The sequence below is a fragment of the Pelmatolapia mariae genome, linkage group LG2 (genome assembly GCF_036321145.2).
Source record: "Pelmatolapia mariae isolate MD_Pm_ZW linkage group LG2, Pm_UMD_F_2, whole genome shotgun sequence".
In the NCBI taxonomy this organism is placed as follows: Eukaryota; Metazoa; Chordata; class Actinopteri; order Cichliformes; family Cichlidae; genus Pelmatolapia; species Pelmatolapia mariae.
The window spans coordinates 33,975,775-34,000,750 of record NC_086228.1 but is presented as its reverse complement, the minus strand read 5'-3'; the positions used below and the strand labels follow the sequence as shown (position 1 = coordinate 34,000,750).

The window sequence follows — 24,976 nt, the reverse complement described above, 5'->3', positions numbered from 1 at the left end:
AGTGATTCGCTTTTGACTTGGCAGCAGTGTGCGTGAGTGTGTCTGCGCATGTGTGACGCTCACCTGTTGTAAACTGCGTCACCTCCTCCACCCTCCCGACCGGGCAGTTGTTTTTGAACGCGTACAGGTTAAAAGGCTTCGGCTCCTTGCTCAGCTCCCCCCACAGTTCGTGATTCGGTGAAGTCCATCGGCCCGCTAACGTGTCATAGTCCCGCCTTCCCAAGTGGACCAGTCTTGTGAAAGGATCGTACAAGCCTCCGTGGAAGCCGATGACAAGCTGGAAGTCTGGGTTGGTGTCCTGGTAAACCTCTCCATAGGGGGTGTAAAGAATCTCTTTGACGAGCCGCCCCTTGCTAGAGAAAACCGCCCTCGGGCTCCCCACACTGTCGCAGGCTACATAGTACTCCTCTCCGCTGCTCAGCTCCATGGCGATAAGGTGGCCCTGGAGGTCATAGTACAGCGACGTGATCAGATTGCTGCTGTGGTTGTACAAGTGGCTGACCCTGGTAGGGTGCGACAGATCGGCATAAAAGAACTGCAGCTGCTCGCCCTGGCTGCTCTTGGTGGCCACGCGGCGGCCCAGTCCGTCGTAGCGGTACCACACGGTGCGCTCGGTCACGCGGTTGAAGACGCGGGTCAGCAGGCCGTTGGAATTGTAGTCGAACAGGTCGTTTGCTCGCTGGCGGAGGAAGCCGTCGTCGTCCACGCCGTACTGCAGCTCGCCGAGATGCGTGATGCGGTCCCTCTGGTCGTAGCGCAGCGGCGTGAGCCTGAAAACAAACATCAGACCCTGAGTGATGTTTACCGCACGCTGTACACAACTACAACTGTGCATCAGTTTTGTTGGCAACTGCTCAAAAAATCATGTTAGTATGCAACAAATGTAACCACAGTGTAACCGGGATTCTGGTGCCAAATCTGTGCAAAAGTTTGTCTCAGCCCATTTAATAGTTCACCCGGTCTGTCTGCACTCAGTCTCATCTGTCGTTCAGGTTCTGTTCTGTGGCCTTTCTGCAAGCTCATGAGCAAATGTGAAAAACTGGAGGCAGCGGGGAAACACCGGCAAGATCTCAGTACATAACAAAGAAGGCGTTAATGACAACAGATATCCCCGATTAGACAGCATAACAAAGGTGACATAACAAAGGTTACAGTTGATGGGCTGAAAGACAGTTTCCAGTTCCATAACTATCGTTTAATGTAAACAGAAAATTGCCTGTAAGTCTCTCATTGACTCGGTTCTCACCTACAGACATCACATCCTCGAACACCTTTCCTTCTGCTTAAAACAAATCAAAACTGTTATGAGTCATTAAACGGTTAAACAACATCACCGTCACTGTCGACTGTGATAGATCTCCACACCAAGGCAGTTAAATGTAAAGTCAGCACTATCATGCACGCCTCTCACACCCACTCATTCCAACTCCTCCTATCAGACCACTGCTATAATGTCCCTGCAGCCAGAACCAATACTGTCAATACTGCTATATGACAATTATTTACACGTTTGTGTTTATAAATAAACAATGTCTTATTTTGCTATTTTATTGGTTTCCTCTGAGAGCCATGCTTAAGATATTTATCCACTGCCTTGCAATGGATAATAAAGATTTCTGAGCTGATCTGAATTATCGATTTATTAATAACAAACAGGCAATTTCTTTTATATTCAATGCTTTCTGTACAGTAAATGGGTTTGTGTGCCGACATACCTTGCACTGGTTCCGTGGCTAAGTAGATTAATGTTCCCATTGAGGTCGTAACTATAACGCCACTGAGGCCGCTCATTGACTGAGGCGCTTTGCAGCTGGCTGTCTGCATCATACTCGTAAGTGTAACGGGTCACATTGCTGTCCACGCCCACTCTGATGTCGCAGGTGGTTGTACGTCCGGACGAGTCGTACTGAATGGTCATCCAGTAGGCGATGGACTTGAGGATTTCATATTGGACCTCCACCACCTGGCCGTAGGAGTTGAATACCTTGGTGTGCTTCATCAGATGGGTGGTGATCACCTAGACAAACACATATTGAGTCCATAAGAGTCCATGAAAATGTCACACCAAACTCGTGGGCTAAAAAGTTGCCTGTTTACACATTCAGCACGCTCTGGAAACAAAATTGCAACAAATTGCACAAGTTTGATTATTTCACTCTCTTTTAGGTCTATATATCTGACTCTTTAGCTGCTAAATGCTATATTCATGAGCCTGTCTGTGCTGTCTAGGCTAGATTTATTAGACCCACAAGTAAAAACAGCCGGCTAAAGCCGGAAACAAAGTCGACTAAGATGCAGGCCAAAACAACGAGCTGAAAGACACTAAAGTGCTCCGCTGATCTGAGCTGAACTGCAGAGTCAGATTTTATATTCCACAGTCACGTGATTATTTTTTTAAAATGCGTAAACAGCTGATTGGTGCAGCTTTAAAACGTCCACATTTCGACTACCGAGTAAGATAACTGGTGTGACTTCCTACCTGGTTGAGGTCGTAGAAGATGACGCTGAACTTGCCAAACTGCTCGACCCGCCCCGACACATCAACATAGCGGTACAGGTCAATGGGCAGAGGGGTCTCATTGATGACGGCCTGCATGCTAGTGACTCGAAAGTTGTTGTAGCTGTAGTCAAATCTGGCGTTGACCAAGCCTTCTTCGCTGAAGCGGAAAATCTGCCGACTTGTCAGGGGACCTACGCAGAGGAACCGGAACAGATTTACATTAGAATCCCCTTAACAGCGTTTACAGAAATATACAGGGACATGAACTGTACACACAGCACACATATAGCCCTTACAAGTGGATGTCACACCGCCCGCATAACCCTGCCTAATTAATTCAAATCAAGGCCTAATTCGCCGTCATTAACAGAGACACACACTGCGCAATCCATTCCATCTTAACTATCCCCACACCTCTATGGTATTTCCTGTGGTGACCTTTAATATGGAGAGATAATGAAATCTAAAGACAATAGCCATGATGGGCCAATGTGCTCCTTAATGTCAGAGCATCAACTTTAACAACACCATTCATCACATCTGCTCCGAGCTTCTGCAGCCAAGCCTCTGTTTGGAAAAAAAAGGGCCTGCTAATGAAACACCATTACGCTGCTATTTGAGATGACTCTGATTGCAGTTAAAATGACTGAGTGCCTAGCTTTGGAGACTGTAGAGAGCTGGATCAGCGTTACATCTTTCTATTTTTATTTTCTGTGGAATGTTGATTCTAAACCTGCGCTAATGGGAAAATGGCAGAAGTACTGAGAGCGAGGTGGAGGCTTTTCCGCAGCCCTGGGGAACTCACAGTCTGTTCATCTCGCTCTTCTAGCTGTCATTTTCCCCCAGCTGTCATCGTTCCCCCTTCTCCCTTTCTGTTCCTTTTCCCTTCCCTCGCCCACCACTCTATATCCCCATCTTTCTTTTTCCGGTGCCACACTTTTCCTTGTCTCCTCTCAAGGGACAATTACCACTATCTCTCCTCTCTCCAAGGCTCCGTTTGTTCTGCTGAAATGAGATCAGTTAAAGGAAGGTGAGAGTCTATTCACAGTGAGGGCAAAGCGATAAACACACACACACACACTCACACACGGCTGCGCCTCGCAGATTAGTGACAACTGATGGTGGCGAGCCAATCACAAAGCTATGGGAAGTGAACCGGCAGCAGAGATGAGAGCACTCTCCATGACCCTGGACCGACTATGGAACTTAAGGGGACTGCTCAACTGTATTAACAATGGCCGTATCCTAACATGCTATATCTGCAGCTGCAGCGATGGCGTGCCATCGTCGATAGCGCCGCCATTTAGAAAACGCCTTGTCTCACTCATTTTCTCCTTCAGCACTAAAAGCATTGTTTAGTTATATTAAGTTCAGCTATGGTTTTTTGATTTCCTGCCTCCTCTATGAGAGCGAATATGAACCCAGCAAAGTGCTACTTTTAGTGTTCAGGCATGCAACAACAAATGCAGTATGTCCACACCTAGCTCACCGCATATAATTTTGCATTCAAACATTCATTTGTTTGCTTTGATCAGGAAGCCTTTTTGCGGAGGTGTGGAAGAGACGACGTGGGTAAGAGCCCGGGGGGTGGTCTTGAATTTACAGCTGTGGTAGACCACAGGCTCTTCCACTTGAACATGCCTTGGCCTACTGAAACTTCTAACTGTGGCTGCATCAGTCACAGATGAAATAGCACGACGTCTGACTCAAAGCCAGACTACTGAATTTGACATCACTCCTCAAATCTGGCACACCGTGCACAATCACTTATATAGACTTTAAAATTTTGCTCCCAGGATTGATTTATGATCCTTTTGCACATTGTGAATATCTAAAATGTGTTTCTGTCGGCTGCTTTGAGCACATATGCGTACGTACCCGTCTGCCTGTATCGTATGGAGCTTATGAAGCCGTTGTGTGTGAGATGAATGGTCTTGACTGTTCCAGAGGCTTCGTCATAAGTGAAGGTCACCAGGGTGGAGTCATAAACCACCTCCGAGAGGCGAGCCGCAGCTGTATACCTGACGAGGGAAAAAACGGATTGTTGAATAGATGATCGATAAGTAAGTTATGTTAAAATAAAAGTACCTTCTTTTTAAAGCACACTAGGATGCATTTAATCTTCAATGTAAGTAAACATGCTATGCCACATTAATAATACACGGATCCCTTTGGGTCGCTAAGTTGCACCATCCTTCAACATTTCATCAGAAGCAAACCAGCTGCTGCGGCACTTACAGCCTTTCAAATCTTGAAAATGGGACCATTTATTACAGTATCCTCATCCAGGCAACGAGTATTAAAAATGTTTAACGCCAGAACGCTGCCTGAATCAGTCCTCCGACTTTCATCAAAATCAGATCAGTTTGTCTGACAAAGTGCGACGATAAAAAAAGGTGTGACCTTTAATCGGTCCAATCAGTGTGATTTTGCAAGGATGGATGGATGTGTGCCGCGCATTCTAGTGTCCGCTAGAGTTGGCGTAATTGGGCTTTTAAATTTTAAGATTGCGCTTTAATTATATCACCTTCATCAAGACGATCAGTGTTATGTCTTTGTACGGAGCTAAAACAGCGATGTGCCACACCTGTAGATGACTCTGCGCCCCGTTCCCAAGTACTGAGTCCTCATCAGGCGCCCGTCCAGGGTGTAGTCCTGGATGAAGGAGGCTTGGCTGTCGGGCGGGGCGTATATGTTCCTGTAGTAGCCGATGGACAGCAGCGACTGCAGGGTGTGCTTCACCATGCTGGGCATGGTCACCGTGACCAGACGATCCGTTTGGTCGTATTCAAAGACGTAGCGCCGCTGGCTGTGCAGGAGCAGCATGATGGACTGTAAGAACACACAGAGATATGCACAGACAGTTCCAACACACTGCAGCTCTGTGGTTTCACGGCTTTCTCTTTTTCTTTTGCACTCTCTTTTTTTAAATTCCAATGCCATTGGGTTAAAACTTTCTCCTCAATAATAAAAAAAAAAAAAAAATCGGCTCTTCAAAAGCAACCTTGGTTTTAGTTTGAGACCGCTTCAGTTATTCACTGAAAGCTATTTAATTATCAGACGTACGCGTCGAAAAAACAAAACGAGAAAAAAGAAAAACCGTAATTGGTTTTCAGACAGCAGCGTTTTTGTTTACTGCTGCTCCCCCCTTAAAAATCTCTGTAGCTATTCACACAGTTTCAGCTGCACTAAAACAATGTTCTCTTTAATGTCTTTATTCAACTGTAAGGTATGATATTAATGTGTTAATAATACATGAAGGTGGTATTAATTTCTAGATGGTTCTGTAATATAAGCTCATTTTCACTCTAATTTTGTCTTAGACCAAAATCCTTGACACTAAATATATTTCAGACTGAATATCATGTCATTAAATATTTCAATTAATTTCAAGGGCGGAAATTATACCTTCTGGTAGCTCTCAGCTTAGTCGCACACACTGTTTGAGTTTCTTTGACTAGAAAAATTCCTTATAGCGAATATAACTTCTAAACATCTGCCAGAGGACGACGAGTGTTTACTGCAAAGACTTTACTGCTGTTTTCTTTTGAGAAAATCTATTTGCCGAACCTTGAAACATGCTCGAGTTATGCAATCGATCAGAAAGAACACACCGTCTGCCTTTACATCTCTCGACTGTGCGCGCTGTTGCAGTCGTGAAGACACAAGGCCGCGTTTAAAAGGTCTGCCCAACCATTAAACTTATGGCAGATCTAATATTCGCTCTGCAAACTGATGTTCATAACCTAAATGGAAAGCCCCTCAAACTGAGGGAAACACATTAAAAAGATGCTTGGTAATATAGCACCTGTTACTGATTTTAATATGCTTTCACTTCTTTACTTTCGTTTCCCACAACTGAGGCGCTTTTTTTTGGTTTGCCTTTAATCTCAGCGCCGGTTTCGGATAGCTGCACCAAGAAGGAAGCGTAAGTGGAGAAGATGTGTTAGATTTCTGCAAGCAGCAAAGGCAAGAATAAAACAGCGACAGGAGCCCTGAAAACAAATCTCAGCAGGACTTCGTCACAAGCTGTCTGTCACGTTCGCTTCAAACGTGCTTTCTACTCACTCTGTCTGCGTACGTGTAGCTCCAGATCTTGCCGTTGACCCAAGCTCTGGACGTCACCCTGTCACTCTCATACTCCAGCCGCTCGGACCATTCTCCGCGGTGGATGGCTGAAAGCAGTCCTCCACCTGAATAGCTGATGTTTACTTCAGTGTATTTGCTGCTGGGTGACCATACGACAGGCCGGCCCAGCTGGTCATACTGAATGTGGAGGGTGAACTTCCTGTGGTCATCGTATATCTTCCCAACTCTGGTGCTTTGATCAAAGTCTATGGACAGCAGGTTCCTGTTATGTGCCTGGAAAGCAAAGCAGTTAAATGTCAGCTAGTGGCAAGAACACAAACAGAAGCTTTTTTTTTAACAGCTTTAAAATCATCATAAATGGTGATTGAAGCTGCAGACATGCAAATATACGAATGAAGTGGCATGTCTGAGAGCAGCAAAGATTTCATTAGTCCAGATGAATTAATTGTGACATTTCCAGCAAACCCCGGCCTGCATTTATAAACAATAAGCTGCCTGGCGAACAAGTGAGAGAATTGTTTCCTGGGGAATGCTAATTAATTGGTGCACGTAACATAAATGCCCTTTTCTCAGGAAATCTCCTGTTTGTGCTTTCATCGCCACTGCAGAGGTGTTGCAGCCTGTGCGTGTGGAAAGTACAGCTAACAGGTTACGAGTCATTTGACCTATTATCACCTCCGCTGACATCACCAATCGCTCAAAATCTACCGGATTGCGCAACTCTTAGCACTTAAAAGTGACACTTTTTGTCCCCCTGGTTAAATGTCAAATTGCACAACTTAACCAGGCATACTCCTAAAATGTTGCCGGGCTGCTTATTTGATCCATTCATATGGGATTCTGGGATATTCGGCTAGTTGCGTGCATTCTCAATGCCTTTGTGCAGCACTGATGCTGCAGGATTGTGTTTTATATATTATCACAGTTGGCGTAATAACAGGCAGATGATTTAGTGTTTTACCCTGAGCCTGCGTTCGTAAGTGCTGTAGTTAGTCTTGCTCTGCTCCTTCCTCTGCCTCCACTCTATCAGGCTCGGGGCGTGGTCTCCAGGCAAGCTGATGTTGCAGCGGCTGGCCGTGGGACTGACTCCACCCCCGACGCCCCCCGGGAGGAGGGGCTCGGTGCTTAGCGACAGCTCCATCCCGCTGGCCAGCGTCACCAGAAACGACCCGTCGGCGCTGACTCTGTACGAGCTCTGAGAGTGATCTGGAGTGGGAAAGTGTGAGCGTAAGTGTGAATTGCGGGGATGTGGAAGGGGAGGAGGGTGGGTTTCGAGGGTCGACCGTTTGTCGTGGGTGGGTCAGACACACACACAAAAAAACCACACGCGCACAGAGATGCAAATATGCAACAACAGATGAGAAAAAAGAAGTGTGAAGAAAACATCAGTCAGCGTGTGTCAAAAAAAAAAAAAAAATCAGCCTTGAGAAGAAATCTGTGAGAAGCGGGCTGCATGAATGCGATGTCTGGCTCTTTGTGTGCGCGTTTTATTTGAATTAATTGCTTAAATCACTGTGCTGAGTGGTTTTTTTAAGCGTTCTCTCTGCAACATTAGCATTGTACTGCATCAGCTATTACATCTTTAGAAAGGAGGAACGCAGGAGACAGATAATGAGAGAGTGAGAGAGAGGGGGGGCAATGAAAGGAGAAAGAGAGGACAGAGAGAGAAAGAAGGAGAGGAAGGTGGGGTATAGCAGCTTTTCACACATTGCAAAGCATTCTCAGAAACTGCTCTTTCATTTCTACCCTGCTCAGTTAGGCTTCCACACACTTTCACACATGCCAATATGGCTTTGTCTCATGTTTAAAACACAATTAATACAAAAATTTAAAAAAAGAGGAGTGAAAATAACCATAAAACTATATTTTAACCATAAAACTTAACGCGGCTAATAAACCGGATACTAACTTCTATTCCCTCCGCCGCCGTAAAAAAGCCTATTCTGTACATATGGTTATTGTTGCCTCAGAGGCAGGCGAGGACACGGTGAAATTGTGGGCGGCGGAGAGAGAGGTGGTGCTCGAAAAATAGTGGGTCATTTCAACTTTTTTTCCCTGGCAGCTCTGTCACACTGTAGCGTGGCGTACATGCATGTGTTTGTGCGCGCGTGTGTGACTGAGCGCGTGCGAGTTGGCGCAGATTTTCCCTCCCTGCAGTCCTGTCAGTGTGACAACTGCAAGAAAGCAATTAAAGGGATGACATGAGAAGAAACTGCTCCCATGAGTGGCTTCTTCACTCCACTCTCATTTTCTCCTCTTCTCATCTCTGCCCTCTTTTCCATTTTTTTTTCTGCTTTGCCCCAGCAGTTGTTAAGGCATTTCACGAGTCAGTCAAATGTAGCATGTTTTGTGTAAATAAGCAGCACTTTTTTCTCCCCCCGCTGCCCATTCGTCCGGTTATGTAAAGAGGTCGCATCAGATCTGAATGTGAAATTATTTATAGAAGCGGATAAATGCTTACTTAAAGCTGTGAATCTCCAGCGATGAAGAATGAGAGAAACACAGGTCAGAGTTTCTGACTTAAACGAGAATAACAGCCACGTTTGCCGGCATAAATGTTTAAACATCGCTGTAACCTTACGCCCTGCCCTCATCTGAGTATGTGGTGTATGGTTTAGTGCCTCTTCACATGACTCATAAGTAGCCTTGTGGCAAGTTGCTGGTTATAGAAGCTGAGGGTAGATGCACGGTTCGGAAGCTGTAATCTTTTCTCTGTATCAACCAGTAAATAGATAAAACCAGTACACCTGTGGCTGCAATGCATAAACAGTCTGAATAATGAGCTGTGAGAAATTTAAAAGGCAAAAGCGCAGAACTCATTGTGATGCTGCACCTTGTCTGAACATGTAGATGGTGTCGCTGGCAGACAAGTTTGTGCTGGTGACAAAGTTCTCACGGTTGGACGCTTCAACCTCCACCCGAGACCAGCGCTCCAGGTTGCCATGGAAACCGCTCACCTCCGCCGTCGGTAAGGTGATGTTGGTCACTCGACCCTCGCTGTTGTACCTTGGAGAATAAACACAAAGGCAATAAGCAAACAAATACACACAGACGCGCAAACACACATGCACAAACGCGCAGAAATCCATCGCTCGCAGGCAAATGAACACAGCCAAGCCCGCAAAAAGCACGCAGGCACACATATGCATGCTCCCGTGTGCTAGCACGAGCTCGCAGTGAGTGTCAACTATGATTTATATGTGTAATTATCCAGCTGTGGAATCTGAGACAGAGACCGGCTAGGCAGTGGTGAATAATTCAGACAGATGTGTTTTTCTGCCTGTACTATATGTGCAATACTAAACATGCATGTGTTCAAAGAGTTGCACAAGACGTCCTTCAGCTAATCAGTCACTTTAAGTAAAGACTAAAAAGAAGAAGAAAAAAAAGTCACACCGCCCAATCCCACCCCAGGCCTTCTCCAGCTTTGGTGATGCAGAAGTGACCACCAGATGGCACTCACATTTCATACCCCTAACGTAAACCTTGTCATATGAATACACATTCATGCAATGCAGTGTTAGCTCAAACATTCAGAATCAAGCAACAAAGCGAGAACAGGAAGGAAGGAGAAGAGAGAAAGAGCGAGGACAGACAGAAAGAAGATCGCAATAAGCAGATAAAGAGCTTTATAAATAAACCACAAACTCACTCATAAACAGTGGTCCAACTGTTCTCATCACTTTTGGTTGCTAGGAGACCTGTGTTGCCATGGTAAGTGATGTGGGCGATGTCGTGGCCTTGGGCGGACACCTTCCTCAGCGTGCCACTGTTGCTAAGGGACAGCCAGTACACCTGTCCGCCAGGTAGAGCCAGCCAGAGAGGCACTCCGTGAGCATCCCTCCTCACCTGGAGGCTGCGGCCGTCGCGGCTCGTCACCCCCGACAACTGGCCGTCTGTGCCATAAGAGAAGTTGTACAGGTAGTGGCCTGTGATCAGGTGTTTGGTGTACAGGTGGGAGCCATTCTGTCAGAGGGAGAGAGAGACACTGTTGAGGATTCGGCTTCTGCAAATGACAAAACCTGTAAATTTATAAACTATTAGGTACTCTGTACTCTCAGACTAGTGATTTGCTAATTTTGTTGCATCAACAAAACAAAATGATTCCAAAAACAATGAAGTATATAAACAGAAAGGTTTATTTCTTTTAATTATATATTTAAAGATGAAGAAACACATTCATTTTAGAGCTTAGAATATGTAATGAATAACTGTTGTCTGTATGAAATTTTTAAATCATTTTTTGAAATAAGAGTTTCATTTTCTCAGGCAGAATGAACCGTTTTGTTTATTAAATGATCAGAAATAACAGGAAAGGCCAGATTTCTGCAACATAAGGCAATAGGCTCACTATCTTGTGTGCATCGATCATGCTTACTGTCGTGCTTAGTCACCCACAAAAGCCCACTCTGAGCCAGTAAACACCCTGATTGGATTAGGCTAACCTAGCTGACATTATTTGATCATTCAATCATTCAAAGCTATTAGAACGAGACTTGAAGTGAGGAATATTATTTTTGTGAAATGCAATCCAAAATCATCCCAAGTTATTAAAGTTTAGCCAGTTTACCACCTTTATTCTTTATTTTTCTCTAAATGGGTCATATTAGAAAGCTAATGCTAGCTTTGTTAGCTGGTTCAGTTAGCTACCTTTCTAACAGGCCCAACTAGCAGTTACTGTGTGTCAATTATTAATAACTAATTATCTCAGACTAATTTTTGTGTACAAATGAGCTTGCGTGGCTTAATCCGTTTTAATTTAGCAATGTGCAAATCCCAGTAAACACTTGAGTTAGTCTGTTAAATTTGCTAATAAATTATGAATTAAAAAGACAATTTGCTGGTATCCAAATATTTTACATGCAAATACACACATTAGGCACTGTGATAAGAACCTGGCTAAAGAGATAGAGCTCCTGGTCCAGAGGTGAGCTGATTTCCACCAGTCCGGCTGGGCTGGGCTGGGGCTGGTTGAGGCTTACAGCTCTGATCCGGATATTGCCCAGATCAGCAATATACAGGGTGCCATTGGGGGCCACTGCCAGAGAGGACGGGGCTTTGAGACGAGCGTCACGGGCGTAGCCTCCGTCTCCTGATAGGAAAAACAGGAACTCGTCATTTCGGTAAGGACAGGAAAAGCTCTTTATCAACAAAAAAGCATAATTCAAAGCAGCATCAGTTCTAACCACACTGAGAAATACAAATCGTTCTCCAGCGAAAGCGAGAAGTCACAACCAGTCCACACGCAGGTTGGCAAAATACGAGGATCCCATGGTGCCGCTTAAGCGGTTATCAGTTTGGCTCAGGACGTGGACCTATTGGGATATGGTAACTTCCCAGTGGAGTGGATATGACCACCTTGATAGTGACCTCAGTCTTATCAGACGGTGGTAGTAGGCGACTGAATGCATCCAGATGTCTTTGGTTGCACAGCAGGATAACAGCTGGGTGAAGCCCTTTAGATGTTGTCAGCAGTAGGCCTGGGGCCTCTGATGGGTCTGTGCAGACAGCAGGGTGGCAGTTTATCTCGCGACAGCATGCGCATTATGTGTGTATGCTTTTATGCGCGAGCGCGCGCGGGCTCGTGTCCGTTAGTATCGGCGGGTGTGCGCTCGCATACGTGTCCGCGTTCAAAGACACTGCGTGAGTGTTTACGGCGAAGGGATGGAAACGGAAAGCCTCTGAAGAGAGTAATCATCTGTTAACAGCGAGACATGATTGAAAATATGCAAAGTACAACTCAAGGAATAGGGATGGTTACAGCCCATTGGCTTGTGGCATGGGAGAGACACTTCCCTCCATTTTGAATAGAAAAGAGACTGATTTTTATGAGCAGAATTAAATGATAAAATCACATCCGCTGACACTTACAATGAAAGCACGGCCTAACTGTCAAAAGAACATCTGCTTATTTGTTTGGTCCTTTTCCTCTTCCTTTTATTGCATTTCAGGTGCCCATCCATGATACAGCAACCAGTTAAAACATTCGGCGTGTGGAAGTGAGCATTTTCTTTCACCAGCTGTAATTTGAATGGATTTGAAAGGTTTCTCCTGAGCTGGTTGCTACTGAATTTAGCTGGAGGTCTCCACAAAGAAGAAGCCTTCCTATGAATACAAATATAAATACATCGACCCACACACACACAAGCATCCACTTTCTGTTTAGCCAACACACAAACGCTCACAGTCAAGTCGTTCTCTTAATTCTCCAGCCTGATGTTATAGACGGTCTTTTCTTTCCTGGGTATTGTCATCATTTATATAAAAGTCATTGTCATATTTTTTATTGTTTTTCAAGGAGAGTCGAAGCGGCTCTTCCTAGACGCTAAGATTCCAGCTGACTTTAATAAGTCGGGGAGGGAAACATTGCTAATCAAATTATTGTCCAGCAGGGACGCACAGGGCAGCCAGATTTACCCACTCAATATCAAGATATACAGACTAAATCAAATCCTCTGAGCTTCACAATGCTCCAGTTTTTGTTTCCTCTAAAAATACTTCTGAAGCAGGCCCAGTATGATGCCACCAGAATTAATTCTCAAATGCTTTTGCATGTTTTGTAGCCCTCTAATCCTATTAAGCATAATCTAATACGTTCACATTACTTAATCCTGCACTCCTCACATAACAAGTGTGCGTATGTGCGCCTGGTGACCCACCAGAGAAGCAGTCGCAGTTGGGGTCTATCTTGCAATCGCAGTCCGTGGGGGCTCCGGAGATAATCGATATCTCGCCGTTGGTTGACACCTGTGGAGTTTTCAAAAAGCGACATGTCACAATGTGCTGCAGGAGGCCACTGTTAAACAGAAGGTAATGTTCCTCAACAGCCTTTGTGATGTCTCGTCTCTCCGGCAAACAAGATAATGATGGCATTTCATATAAAAACATGCGCTGAGTTACAATATCGCTTTGAGTGTATCCGCTGTTCCTTGAGCCAAAAACATCACTGATGATATCTTTGATGCCTCTCCGCAAAGTTTAGACAAACAAAGGCATTATGCATCTTCGATGTATGACACTATTCCCTTGCTGACTGATTGACAGATCTTTGGAACATTAAGTCTCCCTCTCCAAACAAATTAAGCTGATTGTCCTGATGGGGAGGCGAGCTGCAAATGGAGGTGAAAACTGTTGCAACAACAGCTTGATTTTGATTAATCTTGGGAGGCCGATGCTGCTTAACTAGCCCGAGAGGACCGTGCATTGTTGGAAGATAATTGTCGAAGATGATATGTTTGATGAAGACTTGCTTTTATCAACTTTATGATTCCACGGGGAAGGTTTATCTGAGGTGTTTATTATAAAGCCGTTCCCTACTGCAGCTCGTTTGTTTGCATTGCCAAATCCAGAAAACCCCATGTTTCCAGTGTCTGGGAAAAAAAATAAGTAAATAAGCACAGTTCCCGCAAAACTACTTTCCAAAATCTCCATTCATCCATCATCTGAGAGTAGAGAAAACCTTACTCCTAATTTTAGGTTTAGAAGCAGAATTTCATCACCTTGACCTATAAAATACTCGAATCTAAGGTTTTACGGATCAGGACATAATAAAAGCAGGTAGATACAACCACAGATGAATAACAACACAATATATTATGTCAGTGTTAATTTAAGCCAAATTTAGAAGCAGTGAGTGAGGAAACAGTACACCCTTATGTACAGCTTCAATAAGAATTAGAGGGTAAGTAGCAGCCATGTGCTGCTAATCAAATTCACTTTGTTCATTTATCATCAGCAAGTGTGAGCACCTCTATGAAAGCAGAAGCTTTGGCAGTTTGCTGGTCTGGAGGAAGAACAACCCGTTGCTTCCCATCAATCAGATAGAAAGAGTCACAAAGGGAAAACATTCAAGACAGCTGCTAATCTTCACAAGAGTGGAAGTCCCAGCAAATTCACCCTAAGGTCAGTCTATGCATTGTCAATGCAGAAACCGTAAAAACACCCAAAACCTACATTTTAGAGTCCACAGACCTAAATCAGCAAGCTAAATGTTAAAGTTCAAGACAGCACAATTAGAAAAAGACTGAAAAAGTATAGCTCGCATGAAAGGATGTCAGGGGAGACCCTCTTCTCTCTAAAAATAAGATGGCAGCATGATTCATATTTGAAAAGCTGCATCTGAACGAACCGCAAGACTTCTGAAACGATGCCCTTTGGACAATGAAGAACAAAGTGGAGCTGTTTGTCCACGATGCACAGCGCAGATTTTGCAAAAACCAAACTCAACATATAAGCACAAACACACCTCATATCAACCGTCAAGCACGGTGGTGGAGGGGTGATGATTTGAGCTCGTCTAGCACCTTGCAATCGTTGAGCCCAAAGTAGAGCGCCAAAGTATTCTAGAAGCCATCTGTCTGACGCCTAAAGCCTGGCAGTAATTGGGTAAAGCAACAGAACGGTGATCAAAAGCACAACAGAAACACTGACAAAGAAAAGAACCAAAGCGTTGCCTTAGCCCAGTCAAAGTCTACACCTCAAACTGACTGAAATGCTGTGGCAGGCTCTTAAGAGAGCTGTGCACAAATGAACCACAAACCTCAATGAACTGAAGCGGCGCTGTAAAGACGTGAGAGCCAAAATTCCTCCACAACGAAGCGAGAGACTGATAAGGTCATCGAGAAAACAGTTAATTCCATTTATTACTGCCACAGGTGGTTTTACAAGGTACTGAATCATGGGGTGTGTTTAGGTTTTTCACACACTGCTTGTGAATTTTGACTTTCGGTAAACAAACAGTGACATGGTGAAACAGATCATGTGCTGTTCTTCATCTCAGCCTTCTCAGAACAAGATTATGTTTTATGTCGTGCTTATTATGTTCTGATATTTAAGGTGTAATTCGTTTTGTCATGCAAACTGTTCTAATCACACAGGGAAAAAACAGCTCGTTTCCTCTTCACAGTACAACAAATGCTTCATCTTTAAACATATGCCCAATAAACAGAAAATAAAAAGTTGTTGCAAATTGCCCTTAATTTAAACCAGATAAAGACGGGCACAACGGAGCAAATGTGGCATGTAATGATTTTGATTGTAATGCTCCAGTGTGATATAACGAATAACACAGCAACTTATGCAAGATAAAAATTTTAAAAAGCACATATTGGTTATGCATGTGTGGTCCTTGATGTTCTGGCCAAATGTTCTGAGTCTATGTGATGGGAAGACGTGCCTGGACCGTGAGCGCAGACCGCAGGCGGTGCCAAGTCATCGCCTAAATACTTAGTATGAAGGCCAAGGCACGTTCACATTTAATAGAGCTTATTACACTAAAAAAAGACTTGCTGGCTAAACAGTACAAGCTGGTGCAAACCATTGAAAGTGAAACCGAGCACTTAATTCACGCATCATTTTTAAAATCAGTTTAAAACATCATGTCAGGTGTATCTGTGTGCAGCGAATTTACCTGAAGTGTTCCGTATTTCATTTCTCCTGCATCACATTGTATTTGCCTGGCTGTTCTTTGTTTTTCAATGCGCTGATTGCACGTCACAAACTGCTGAGATAATCTCAACTCGTCATCACACACATCTAAACAAATCATCATTAATTTTACTTTACGGCTCGTTGTTACAAAGCGGTGTCATTCACTGTCAGTCTGGCACCTGTTGCTGAATAAGTGTGGAAACCTTAACAAACGTGGATGGATCCATTTCTGTCTGAGTCCAACTGAGACGCTTGATAAATAGGAGCCTAAAAATGCCAAACATAAAACAGGTGTGACAAACGCAGTGTGAAAAAAAGGACTTTTCATTGCCCTTTGCAACATGGCTGGTCGGTACCCAATAAAAAGGCATCTGAGGTATTATATGTTCCTGTCTGCCTCCACATGGACCCAGCGTGTTGCTGCACACCACAAAGGTGCTATTGATTGAGTCCAGCAGGCACTACCTTTGTGCTGTTGGTTCCAAAATGCTGCAGTGCTGTGACAACATGCTGCTACCTAATGGAGCAAATGGACAGAAAAAAAGTAATATACTATATATACTTGTTTTTTCTCTAAAACTGAAACCGTACTTCTTGATTATTTTTTGAATGCCTCTGATTTTGAGCATCTACGTCCTAGACACAGACTCGGCGCACTACCTTGCTGCGTAGCATCTGTTAGGCAAACAACCTGATCACAGTGGGACTCGTGATGCAACAAGTGTGAAGGTAAATTAGTGTCATAAGGCCAGATGGATTGCCAGTGTCAGCTCTAGCTGAGCTGTTTCTTTTTTCCTGTTGTTATTTTCATCAGAGACGTGGAAAACGTTCATGCAAAGAGACAAGAGGCATGCATTGCAATGTCAGGATAATATGGAGGAATATACACTGCTCAAAAACATGAGATATCAATTAGAGATGGACCGATCCGATATTACGTATCGGTATCGGTCCGATACTGACCTAAATTACTGGATCGGATATCGGCGAGAAATAAAAAATGTAATCCGATCCATTAAATATCAAAAAAGCACCTCACAAAACTTGCGACATGGAGTAACTCGGCTCATAACCGTAGCACGCCGGAGCAGTGTGGTCACCTGATAGAGCAGCTGTGTGTATTTGGAGCCTCGCTACCAAACCAGCATTTCATCTCCGAGGAAGTTATCCCAGAGAGAAGTAAAGCAAGTGTGTAAGTTTATCTCTGAATGTTTGTAAAGTGTTCCCATGTTAAGCTTAACAACCGATATATGGAGCGACTGCCTCTCTCTCTCTCCCTCCCTCTCCTGCTGCTACTTCAATCGTGAAACTGCTTAATGATCAGCTGATCGGCTTTTCTGTCGCGAGTCCGTCTCTCTTCTTTGTTTTTGGCCCACTTTGCACCAGAAAGAGGAAACCAGTGGCTGAACAACAGCAGCACGTTTAAGCTTGATAAGCTGTTGTTAGAATGTATTTAATATTACTTTCTAGACCAGGATCCTTTTCTACGTAGCTGACGGCTGGTGACTGTGCAGGGGCGGATCTAGCAAAGTTTAGCCAGGGGGGCCGATAGGGCATGAACAGGGAAAAGGGGGCACAAAGACATACTTATCTTTCTTATTCTCATTTAAAATATCTAGCTTTTAATAAATATTTATCTGAATCTTACACCCAAAGTTTTAATCTGATGTAAAATGTATAGAAGTCCATTACTGTATATAGTAACTGTTAAGTCTAATATACCCTAGTAAGCTATAGTACTTTTTCCTTTGGGAAGGTACCATCTGTGCAGTCTGCAATTCTGTAGAAGAAAGATGTTGAATTTATTTAATTATTCTTGAAAAATAATTTATTTCTGTGCATTTTATTTCACCCTGCATCAAATTAAAGTTGATTACATCAATTAAGCATCATGAGGTGGAGGGTGGGGGGTGGTTCCCTATTTTTTTTTTTTTTTTGCCGGGAGTTTGCAACCCTATTAGTTAGGTTGCTTAATATTTCTGCTAAGTACTCTTTAAAATACCAGAATAGGGAGGATGGAGTAGGTTTAAGTTTATTAGATTGATCAGTATTGCTGAACTATGAAATATTTTGGGCGCAGTGTATTTTTTTACATACAGGTATAACAGAATAGCTTTAGTGTTGTTGTTTATTTAAACTTGAGTATGAACTTATACAAAATGCAGCAAGATATTAAAAAAACAGTTTTATTGATTAAAAAACACACAATATCGGATTCATATTGGTATCGGCAGATATCCAAATTTATGATATCGGTATCGGTATCGGACATAACAAAGTGGTATCGTGCCATCTCTAATATCAATGGGGAAAAAGCCTGGATCTACACTGATATGGACTGGTTAATGTGTTAGGAATGAAAAGATGTCACATCCTTTGATGAAAATGAAAATGCTCAACCTACAGAGGGGCTGAATTCAAAGACAAAGTGAAAAATAAAGTGAAAAAATGACGCTGCAGGCTAGTCCATTTTGCTTAAATTTCATTGCGGCAACTCAAAATGGTTCTAGTTTGTAGCTTGTATGACCCCACGTGCTTGTATGCATGCCTGACAAGATCAGGGCTCCTAATGAAACGATGGATGGTGTCCTGGGGGATCTCGTCTCAGATCTGGGCCAGGGCATCACCGAGCTCCTCGACAGTCTGAGGTGCAGTGTCAGATGGACTAAAACATAATATCCCAGAGGTGCTCTACTCGATTTAGGTCAGGCGAGCGTGGGGGCCATTCAGTGGTATCAATTCCTTCAGCCTCCAGGAGCTGCCTGAATACTCTTGCCACATGAGGCCATTGTTGTGCACCAGGAGGATCGCAAGACTCACTGCACCAGTGCAGGGTCTGATAGTCCTAGGATTTCATTCTGACACCTAATGGCAGTGAGGATGCCAATGCCTAGCCTGTAGAGGTCTGTAGAGACCCTTACATGTCTGTCAGGCTGAAACTGTTCTCATCTGTGAAAAGCACAGACCACCAGTGGTGGACCAGCCAATCCTGGTACTCAATAGCAAATGCCAGTCAGGGTCCAAGGTGCTGGACTGTGAGCACAGGGCTCACTAGAGGACCAAGTCTGTTTCTGATGTTTTGGTCAGAGACATTCACACCAGTGGCCTTCTGGAGGTCATTTTTCATCCTATTCCTCTTTGCACAAAGGAGCAGATTCAGGTCTTGCTGACATGTTGAGGACCTTCTACAGCCCTGACCAGCTCTCCTGAAATCTCCTCTATGCTCTTGATGCTATGCTGGGAGCCACAGCAAACCTATTGATGTGTCATCCTGGAGGAATATGAGCAGCGACACTGACACTAGCCAAATACAAACGTAGTGAAAAAAAGCCAGAAAAGATGAGAAGGGAAAAAATGTCAGTGGCCTCCACCTCTAAAAGTATTTCTGATTTGGAGGTTGTCTCATTTTTGCTCCTCTAGTGCACCTGTTGTTAATTTCATCAACACTAAAGCAGCTGAAACTGATTAACAACCCCCTCGGCTACTTAACTGACCAGATCAGTGTCCCAGAAGTTTAATCAGCTTGATGCTCTACTCTGATTACAAAGTGTTCCTTTCATTTTTTGAGCAGTATATTAACAATCTGGATAAGTATGGTCTTTTGCAACTTCAGTATAAATTTGCAACATGAGAACTGTTATGCGATAAATGCATCATTAACAGGTGCCCTCAAAAGTATTTTTAGTGACCTGCTGGATGCGGTTGATTCGCCTCTCATCAGTCTCAGCGATGTACAGCGTGCCCAGGTGGGACAGGGCGATGGCCTTAGCTGCCTCCAGGGTGGCGCGCACAGCCGCCCGGCTCACCAAGTGATGGTCAATACCTGGAACCTGGCAGTGGATGGGACGTCCTGCTACAATCCGCACCTGCAGACTTTCTGACACCTAAGGAAATACACCACAACGTATTATCTGTTATAAAAGAGAGAGGCACAATACAGACACTTACATCAATTCAACAGAGTCAGCCACTCTGTTGAATTGCTTTGGTTTTGATCCGGTGTATCAAACATCGCCTGCCTCATCTCCTGACTCATTACTTTTGAACATACTCAAACAGGCAATTCATTAATTTTGGAGAAAAAAAGCTGAGTGACATTTTCTCAAAAACAACTCCTGCAGAGACCTGCGATAGCATGTTATTTTTTTTTAACAAGGTGCTTTTTTTTTGCTTTCTTTTATGTTAGCAGCCTCACTCACTCTAAATTCACCTAAAGTGACAGCACTGCAATTTGTGAAAAATATTTTATTAGCCTCTCTTCCACTGCTACATATGGTCCCAATGTCTCATAAGAAAGCAGATGAATGAATGAGAAGCAGGCGTATATTTCCCTCTCTTGCAAGTCTCTGCTTTGTTTCGTGCATATTTCTCTACCTGCAGGACGATGTTGTTGTCGAGGATGTACAGGGAGTTGTCCAGTGGGTTAATGGCCAGGTCTGTTGGCCACTCCAGGCGCACCTGAGGAATGACAAACACTTATTGTATATATCTGTGAAGAAAAAAAAAAAGCGAGAACAAAAGAGCAAAGAAGTCCTTGGTGGCAGCTGCCCACAAGAGTCAGTTACAGGTGATACAAATAACATCTCCTTAATAACATAGTATTAGGCCTCCTGACCCTCCCTGCTCATGCAAAGGTCAGTAGCGGGCAGGGAGCCTTCCCTGTGTTTATTCAAGACTCACACTGGCTCGCTTCGGCACTGTTCCAAATGTCATCCAATAACCGTGATCGCTGCCTGCTCAAATAGCACACCCTGTCCGCTAACACTGTGGGGGTCAAAGGCAGGCAAACCTACACCAGCGCACAGCCACCCACATGACTGTCCATCTCACTTGCACGCAGGCGCCCGCGACCGCTGCGGAGACGACGCGGTGCGTCTGAAGGATGAGGTGATTGATGACTCCGAGGACGGATTGGTAAATAAATGGATCATGTTAAATTGCCACTGACATGTCCAATTATAGGCCCTGTCAAATGAGAGACTAGAAGGTTGACTCTGAAATTCCATTTTTAAAGATAGAGAGATTCATCAAGCAGGACTCACGGTGTCCCATGCATCAAATCCCTGCAGCACACGATATTGAACTTTGCTGTGACGGCAGGCGATTGCTTCGAGAAGCTGAGCTGACCTGCACACGGAGCTGAAATCCAAATTTATTTTTAAAGTTCTTTGTGTTTTTCATTTGTATATATTGAGAGAGCTTCAGCTTGCACTTCCACTACTCTTAAACAGAAAGCCAATATTATTACCAGAGATTTGAGCAATGCAGTATCTCTGCTTATAAGCACCGGTGGTAGGAGATTGATTTAGAGTGTTGCTATGCTACACTGCTCACCATACGTACTGACGAGAGACGAGTACTGCAGGGAAAAAAAACTTATCTACAAAAAGGTAAAAGGTACAAAAATGCACTCATTTTGTATTTATTTTAGAGTATCCAGTTTCTAAAAACACTGGGAGATGTTGTAAAGTGTAACATTGTTTAACATATCAGTGAAGTAGATACAGCAGTAGGGACATGCTTCCCACTGTGTTGCATCACCTCATCAGTTTTGAAAGCAAAGTGTTTACCTGTTCTTGATGAATATAGGATTTCACTTGCTGAACAGTCTGTGGCCTTGGAATACTCCACATATTTCCACTTGGGTGTTGGGTTTGACACTGCAGGCACTCTAGTCTAGCACCTGGATTTCTTTAATGCACTGTTGTTGTAATGCATAACGTGCTTTTGCAGTGTCTTGCTGAAATAAGCAAAGCCTTCCTTAAAAAGACATCATTACTATGACAGCATACATTGCTTCAAAACCTGCTGCTCCTATGTTATGTGCACTGGTCTGTACAATGATAATCATTGGAGGAACCCTCGCTTCTTTAGAAGTTCAGATTCTGATTGACTTCCTCCACTGATGTGACCAAACAGGCAGCGTGTTTCTGGATGTCGAATCATGGAGGCAGCAACAAAAACTGTTCCTGAGCTGTGAATTCTTCTCCCGAATCACATTTGTGTTCTTTAGCGTGCTGCCTGGAAACCCAAAGATCACGGCCACTCAGTTTTTGATTTTGTCCCATTTCTATTTCTCCCGATTCTCTGAAAATATTTGAGATAAACATTTTCAACGCCTCCCCTTCTTTTTCAATTATTTATTGAATTATGTTATTTTGAAACTGTTGAACTACACAGAACTACACTGAAAACTGTCTTTTGTGCTTGTGGCTGAAATACAAAAAAAGCCTCATATTCAGATGTTGTCCTGTGTGCAGAGAAAGCCTGTTTACGCCTTTTTTTTCCAGAAAAGAGAGGCTTTGAGGCTTTCTCTTATTTGGCCTGACATTACTGTGAGCAGCGTGACAGTGTGAGGCAGAGCCTGAAAGCAGGTGTCACAGGGCTAAAGCGGGAGACACCCTTGAGGATGTCAAAACTGCACTTTGCAGTACTTGACTATACCTGAAACCAGCTGGAGAGATAACATTGTTAGGCCTTATTTGACACCATCAAGGAGTTCAGCAGTTCTTTTTGGTTTAAAACACACAGTAAAGTAGCTCTGTGTACTCATCCCCTTCCCATTTTTTTGTAATCAACCCAATAAAACCCATTCATTACAGACAGCTAACATTAGCGAGACACAGCTGTGTAGGTGAGTGGCAGATGACTCTGCAGTGCTGGAATAGCATTAACATAAAGGACAAGGAAGAGTAATCATTTCCAGTATTAATAATCTGTATCCTTGCAGATTTAGTGAGTTAAACTATCAAACTGAGAAGTTCAGAAATGATAGCCTAGCTTGGCAGCTTGTACTTTCAGGAGAAAGCTAAGTTGAATGTAGACAAACTGCTACAACAGCCAAGAGATGATGAGCAAAGATGACACATTGAGGTCACACATTGTTTTTTTGTTTTGTTTTTTAATTCAACGAAGAATGAATTTGACATGATCTGAACAATGACTAACAAACAACGAGAAGAGCCAGAAGGCAGCACGGGCCCCTTTAACGACACATAATATCCCCTCTGGGAATTCACCTGGCTTGAACATTGATATTCACACACACATACACAGGCGCTCACATCCCTATGTGTGGGCAGAGATCCCTCTATAGAGCCAGTAGCTCATCTATAATTCATCCTTTGCTCTAATAGGCCTGATATAAGTTAGCAGTGTGATCTGAAGGCTGCCAGATCAAACCTATGCAGTCTTTGGTCTCTCCTTCACACACACAAGCACACATACCTTGAAGAAATGATAAAGGTTCTCAGTAGAAGAAGCTTTGCAGTGTACACTGCCATTTTGTTTTAATAAGCAGGCTTATTTTTCTACAGATTATTAAAACAACAGCATTCACAGCAAATCTGATTTCCGCTGGTCATCGAAACTCTGCCGCATTATTAACTCACCTGGCCGATGTCCATGCGTGCATCGCAGCTTAGCGGCTGCGTCGACATCAGTCCGTTTGAACCAATCACGGTGGAGAGCAAACCCCTCTCATTAATCTTCTGAATGGTGGTGCCATCAACGAAGTAGACAACACCTCTTTTATCCACAGCAATACCTAGGCGGGTGAGAGAGAGACAGAATGAGCTTTTGGAGATGACAGAGAGAAGCGAGTGGGGGGTGAGAGAATGAAAAGGGAAAACGAGAAAACCTAAAGGAGAGAAAGGAAGAGGGGAGATGAGTAAGGGGAGAGAAGTAGAGTGGAGAGAGGAGAGGGCTTCGGAGAGGCATCCAACTCAGTTAGACATTCAGCTCAGCAAGTGGCTGTCTTATCAAAGGCACTGCACCACGGAAATGTAATTATATTTCCATTCCAGAGCCCACTAAAGGGATTAGAACAATGCAACTGGAGGAAGAAGTTATTTGTCACATTAGATGTGAGCAGGGTGCCGCAGTGAACTTTTGACATTTGATGCTTCTGCAAATGTGCTTTATAAATGAGCATCCACACTTCAAACACACGTGCGCATGCCCGCATGTGCATATATGCGCACTTGTGTTTGCAGAGTGCTCTGGGACGCAAGCTTTGCCAGCGCCGTTTGCTATTAACAGCATATACTTGAACTCTCCTTGCAGTGGAGTTCTGCAGCAGAGAAAGGAAAAGAGGTAAGTCCAGGTATTAAAGGTCAGGGCAGCCTATGAATCATCTGTTATGGATGAGGAGCAACCTTCATCCCCGCCTCATCTTCATACCGAGAATAGGCCTTTGACTCAATAATACTCCACTACTCAGCCCTCACCTCTTATAACACCGATCCCACTCGATTGCTTTCACTTAGCATCTGTGACAATAAGCCATTTTTTAGCATTTCTACCTGCCATCTCCAGCGCATGTGTGCCATTTACGAATGATTTTTATTTTTTATTCTGCATCATTAAGTCACAACATGTTTATGCGCTGTGTATATAATTTCATCTCACACTGGCCTCCAAGGACTTCATGGAGACAAAACCTACTTATTGCATTTCCAATCAATGACAGAACTAAACGGTTTAAATATAGTAGACCATAAAACAGTAGAAAGCATTAAATAGCACGACAACATAGAGTCTTATAAGCAGATTCTGTTCCTTAATTTTGTCTTTAACATTTCATCTCTTTAACCACATAAGGGTATAGAAAAAATGGAGTCATTGGTTGAATCCAAGTTCATAGTTGACTCAGCTCCCTTTTTTCCCCATAAGGGAAATATCTGACTTTTTAGCAGATAAATGTTATGTGTAAACCTCCTAGTTGCTAACTTTGTCCTTTATTGCTGTCTCACTTTGAATATTACCATTAGTATATTTCCATGAAGTACACTATGTAATTACTGTGTAATTTTACTAGGTAAAAGAACGAGTAATTACTAGCAGAGTGCTGTAATTTCGACACTGTTGTGACCAATCTAGCACGGCAAATTCTGCACTTAATGGAACTGGCCGTGCTGCAAAACTTTATCCTCTGACAACATATTTATTATGAAATAG

At 43.6% G+C, this 24,976-nt stretch overlaps 1 protein-coding gene across 1 annotated transcript in view; it reads right to left on the bottom strand.

Moving 5' to 3' along the window:
- Positions 1-24,976, bottom strand: part of tenm1 (teneurin transmembrane protein 1) — a 189,024-nt gene that overhangs the window by 5,377 nt on the left and 158,671 nt on the right. The window contains exons 23-36 of the mRNA XM_063499046.1: positions 23,410-23,564; positions 20,393-20,476; positions 19,708-19,902; positions 13,249-13,336; positions 11,485-11,681; positions 10,242-10,555; positions 9,423-9,595; positions 7,551-7,795; positions 6,569-6,862; positions 5,088-5,332; positions 4,379-4,521; positions 2,480-2,691; positions 1,716-2,017; positions 64-770 (exon numbers count right to left, since the gene is read on the bottom strand). Coding sequence (XP_063355116.1) covers positions 64-770; positions 1,716-2,017; positions 2,480-2,691; positions 4,379-4,521; positions 5,088-5,332; positions 6,569-6,862; positions 7,551-7,795; positions 9,423-9,595; positions 10,242-10,555; positions 11,485-11,681; positions 13,249-13,336; positions 19,708-19,902; positions 20,393-20,476; positions 23,410-23,564 — 3,354 coding nt within the window. The remainder of the gene's footprint in view (positions 1-63; positions 771-1,715; positions 2,018-2,479; positions 2,692-4,378; positions 4,522-5,087; positions 5,333-6,568; positions 6,863-7,550; positions 7,796-9,422; positions 9,596-10,241; positions 10,556-11,484; positions 11,682-13,248; positions 13,337-19,707; positions 19,903-20,392; positions 20,477-23,409; positions 23,565-24,976) is intronic.